Source organism: Planococcus citri, chromosome 4 (assembly GCF_950023065.1).
Source record: "Planococcus citri chromosome 4, ihPlaCitr1.1, whole genome shotgun sequence".
NCBI lineage: Eukaryota > Metazoa > Arthropoda > Insecta > Hemiptera > Pseudococcidae > Planococcus > Planococcus citri.
This window is the reverse complement of record NC_088680.1, coordinates 12,858,049-12,863,351: the sequence shown is the minus strand read 5'-3', so window position 1 is coordinate 12,863,351 and position 5,303 is coordinate 12,858,049. Positions and strand designations below refer to the sequence as shown.

Below are 5,303 nucleotides of genomic sequence, written 5' to 3'. Positions count from 1 at the left end.
CTCGCTTCGCTCGGGCATATTATTTCATTTTCTTTGACCAATAGTTGAGTCTTGATGATGAAAAAATTGGCTTCTCACATCAAAAATGATACTTTTTTCACTTCTGGAGAATTGTGAATTTTCGTTTTACCAGTGCTTTCGCCCTCAGTTGGCTCGGTTCGTATGGGCCATGTATGTGTACTTTTAGAAATACCTATTCTAATCTTTTCGAAATTATTGTTAGATTGCTGGAGGAGCAGGGCCGTCGAGAGGGGGAAAAGAGGAGAGTTTACCCCGGACTCGCTCATTCTGGAGGGTCCTACAAAAAAGGGCCCGTTATGGAAGAAAAACGTGTTTTTTTACTTTTTAAAAGTCAAATTTTCAAAAGCTTTTGCCCTCGCTTCGCTCGGGTTTGTTCTATTTTCTTTTTGCACATCGAAATTTCTGAAAAAATATCATTTTACTCTCAAAGTTTTGAAGTGAAAGAATGAACTTCTCCCTCAAACAAAAAGAAAAATTAGTGGTTCAAATGACTAGAAAAAGAACAATCGAAGAAATTGAAATTTTAGAACTGCAGAAAGTGAAAGTTAAGTAGATGGAAAAGGAAAAAGAAAAGCTCGAAAATTTGGATGACTATTTATGTCACATGGAAACTATTGAAACTTGTCCAAACCCCTACCCCTCCCCCCTCCCAATAAGTGCGAACTATATTGGAACCCAATTTTTTTCGTTAGAAAATGGGGGGGGGGTACTGAAAAAAAGTCGCGAAAAAGGTCGCGAAAAGTCGCTATTTTTGAAAATTAAATTTTGGTAGACACCTTGATCAGGGCCATATCACAGAACACAACTTATGCTTAACTCAACTATGAGATTTTCCCAAGTCATAAGTAAAATTTGCTATCATAGAACAAAAGTAAACAAAAGTTGAGTTGACGTTTTTCTTTTACTGGTATCATAAAACAAATGTAACTTTTCTATATCATGCTACATATGTTGCCAATAACAATAAAGCTGCAAGATCCTGTAAGAACCAATCAAATTGCTAATAAATGGAAAAATTTTGTATAATCTGTGGGCAATTCCAAAAAAATAAAATTGTTCATTTTTGTTTACACGAGTAATCAACTCGTAGCTCACGTAACTGTCATGGGTCGTCGAATTATAAGCGTTTTCGACAATGTTTTCTTCTTTTCCTGTTCTGATTTTACGAAATAATTTCAAATTTATGCGAAAACGTTGCTACTTATTTGATACTTAATGAGAGACTATGAAAGAGTGAAAAATAATTTAGAAATGTTTCCGTGATAAACTGATAAATCATAAATGATAGCGAAATTACAAATCATGAAAAATGGGCGAACAATAAGATGAATGAAAAATACTCAAAAAATGAAAATAAATGTCAAATAATGTATTTGTTTTGTATGTACACTGGATTATCGCGAGATATATTTCTTTTTTTTTAGCGAAATCGAAAGACATGACTTTCAAAATCGAATTTTTTTGGTTGAGTTGACATGGAATGACCCTATTCATATTTTTAGGAAGTGAGTATCCATATTGTAGAAATAGCAGTTTTCAAAAAAATTGAGAAACAATAAAATTTATTGATCAACCTAGTCCACATCAATGTTTCTATACAAGATCATGAATTTGAAAATTTGTAAATAAAAAAAAAAAAAAAAAAACATTACAGTTTTCAAAAGTTGACGAAGCAGTTATTTTGGTCAGTTTTTCGAAGAAAAATTTGTTTTATTACCGAAAATGAAGTTGATAAAATTGTGTTGTAGTTTTTCGGCTTGTATCTTACGAATAGTTTTCCCTATTAACAGCTGCATCGAAGAAAAACATTCCATGTCTGATTGATTTCTAGGCACATACTCGAGTCTTTCAACATTTCCTATGTTAGAACCTGTAACTTCTTCAGCTACACATCTCTGTTTGAAATTTTCATTGATGATTCGCAACTGTTGAACTTGTCGGCTCAGATTATCTTCGCCATATTGTCGCTTGCATTTAAGAAATTTTGCCAGAAAATGGTTGTACAATTGAGTATCGATTTGATTGAGATCGAGTATGGTTAATTCATCCCGCGATGTCAGAATATACGGGTCTAATTCTGGGAGCCTGGCGTTCAGTTTCAAAGAAGCGACATACTCCAGTGGCCATCCCATTAAATTGGCCAATAAAACGAACGATTCGTCCATGTACTCGGTTATCATGACGAAATCGAATTCTCGATCGATTTTCGCTATAAATTCAGCGACGGCGGTCGTATTCTCGCTCTGTGTCCAATCAAATCCTAAATCCACGCTCATCTGATTGTATCCCCTGTACACTATATCGCTGTTGTAACCAGTCAGAACCGGAGGCTTGACTGGCGCGTTCAAGAATTGTTGAAAAGTCATACCCATAGTCTTGTCCATTTGGTAAAAAACGTATAATGATTGGAATAATTTTATTGGGTGTCGTAGTAACGTCACCATCGATGTATCAGGGTATTGATATTGTTTAATTTTCGGGTCATACCGCGCATGGTCCGCGAACACGTTGTATTTATTGTTGGGTGTCATCAGTTGGGAAGGTATTGACGAGTCGGAAAATGGCAAATAGTAAGAAGCATAATTTACTTTAAGTATATCTAGCGAGTTCATAATGGCGAATCGCATGAGGACACTTTGCACGGTTGTGCCTCCAGTTTTGTGAGTTTTCAGAAAGAATATATTCGTCCGGATCGACTTATTCGTCGGGGTGCAGCATTGATAAGCTAATGTCTCGTTCACTGCTGGTCCCCTGTATCAATATTTAAACATCAGTTTATGTATCTATTGAGCCTTATGCGATAACTCAGGCTGATTTTGATTACGTAGGTGCGTAAAAAGTGTTGACATCTTACCTAGAGAACAAAGTCACATTCGTTTTCAGCAACTTCCATTGCGAAAATATTTCGAGCGTTAATAAAACTGAGAAACAAATACTTAAAAGTAATATAATGACAGGTCTTTTAGTAAGAAACTTCCTTCGTAAAAGAGTTCTGCTTCTAATGATGCACATTTCTGTTTTCTTCACTTTGGTTAGACTACTGTCGTGAATATAAGAATCCCAAAGAATATTCAATTTTGTTTTTTCGTTTTATCTAGTTTTCACCATTGGCGAAACTTTATCTAAATATTTTATCGCTTGGTTTTCAGTATGTGTAATGTCGGTCCATTTAAATAAGGTCGTCGAGAACCATTGACGTATTCGATGGACGGTGGAAGGGGGAGGCACGTCGTCGGTTTTTATTGAAATTTACTAGCGAAAGAGGTACAGGGATTTGACAAGACAACTGTCGCGCTCTAGGAAATGGTAGTCAAAAACACCGGAACTAACGAAAGGTCCCGTTGTTATCAGCAATTTTCAACAATTTTCCTTCAATTTTCACAACATTAATTCCAATGTTTATACTGGGACCTTTCATCAGCCAATCATACACAAGGCGACACTAGCGCGGCGCACCTCTGTCAAGTTCCTATTTCAACGGGCAGAATAGGAAAATATTTTTAGCCAAATTTTTGTAAAAAATGATGGCTATTGCGGTAGGCCCAACTTTGGATAAAAAGGTCGGGGATGAAAAATTTTGATAGTTCTCGACGTTTTGAGCTCAAACTAGACGATTCCCGGTGTGTCAGTTTTTATATATATAAACATATAAATATATGAGGAGCTGAGAATCAAAACTCACATTTGCCACCATAAACGATTTTGAGAAAAACGCAAAAAACTGAGTTAGTAGTGTTGCCAGTTGAAAAAACTTATAATACCAAAATGAATCATTAGATAGCGCTACTAGCACACGATTCCGTGTGTTGGCTGATTTTCACCTAGCTCCCTTCTGCTTTAATATCCAGACAAAGAATGGCAAATGTGAGTTTTGACTCCAAGATTTGCGATCAAATTTTTTTTCACTGTTTTAATTACGACGATAGGGAAAAGTTTGATAACAAGCTGAATTTTGGTACTCGGGGGGTTTTTTGATACGCTGAACACGAATTTGGAGTGTCCAGGTGAATCCGGTGTACGCTTCCCCCTTTTTTGTGGACCTTAAGCCCCCAAATTTGTTTTTTTGCGTTTAAGTCCGAAAATATGCAATTTTATGCAAAATTTATGTTTTTTGGGTCGCAGAATACGAATTTGACAATATTTTTTTTGTAGGGGTGGGGGATGAGGGGGTGAGGGGAGCGTGAAATTCAAAATTTGACTACATTGATGTGTGATATGTCGAAATGTATGTTTTTGAGGGTGTAGATCACGAATTTGACAATATTTTTTTCGTAGGGGTCAATGGTGGGGGCTGAGGGGTGAAAATGGGTAAAAATTCAAAATTTGACTATAATGATGTGTGATATGTCGAAATGTATGTTTTCGAGGTTGTAGATCGCGAATTTGACAATATTTTTTTCGTAAGGGTTGATGGTGGGGGATGAAGGGGGTGAAAAATTCAAAATTTGACCATAATGATGTGTGATATGTCGAAATGTATGTTTTCGGGGTTGTAGATCACGAATTTGACAATATTTTTTTCGTAGGGGTTAATGGGGGGGATGAAGGGGGTGAAAAATTCAAAATTTGACCATAATGATGTGTGATATGTCGAAATGTATGTTTTCGAGGTTGTAGATCACGAATTTGACAATATTTTTTTCGTAGGGGTTGATGGTGGGGGATGAAGGGGTGAAAAATTCAAAATTTGACCATAATGATGTGTGATATGTCAAAATGTATGTTTTTGAAGGTGTAGAAAAGGTGAAGGGTGGGGGATGGAGAATTTTCTACTGGAGAGCCGTCAAAGTCCCTGGAAGAAAAAATTTGTAACATTTAAACAAAATTCACCATGATTTTTCACTATAATTGACTGTTGTGGTCGCCGGGGCATTCGTGGGCAAAAATGGCAAATGACATCTTGAAATACACTATCTTTAGTACTAGCCCCTGGGATTTCCCGTGCATCTACGTGCAAAAATTTGTTCTGTTCCTATTTATGTAGCAGAGTAGGCAAAACACGGAGTTTTTACGTAAATTAAACCTCTATAATGAATTTATAACAACAAAAATCGAGTAAATTGATGAAAATTACTCACTTTCAGTTGAATTATTCATACTTGGTACATTTCGACATATCACACATCATTATAGTCAAATTTTGAATTGTTCACCGTTTTCACCCCCTTCATCCCCCACAATTCACCCCTACGAAAAAAATATTGTCAAATTCGTGATCTACACCCTCAAAAACATACATTTCGGCATATCACACATCATTATGGTCAAATTTTGAATTTTTC

General features: G+C 36.1%; 1 protein-coding gene across 1 annotated transcript; it reads right to left on the bottom strand.

Moving 5' to 3' along the window:
- Positions 1-1,416: 1,416 nt before the first annotated feature.
- LOC135845351 (galactosylceramide sulfotransferase-like) lies at positions 1,417-4,139 on the bottom strand. The gene is made up of 2 exons (XM_065363841.1): positions 2,876-4,139; positions 1,417-2,772 (listed from the first exon to the last, which is right to left on the bottom strand). Exons 1-2 carry the CDS (start codon positions 3,031-3,033, stop codon positions 1,707-1,709), a joined length of 1,224 nt encoding a protein of 407 aa, XP_065219913.1. The 5' UTR covers positions 3,034-4,139; the 3' UTR covers positions 1,417-1,706.
- Positions 4,140-5,303: the final 1,164 nt, after the last annotated feature.

Excerpts from the sequence above, each read along its gene's own strand:
- LOC135845351 (XM_065363841.1), bottom strand. The coding sequence starts at position 3,033 with ATGTGCATCATTAGAAGCAGAACTCTTTTACGAAGGAAGTTTCTTACT. Across the intron at positions 2,773-2,875 it reads AATGTGACTTTGTTCTCTAG|GGGACCAGCAGTGAACGAGA; the intron begins GTAAGATGTCAA and ends ATATTGATACAG.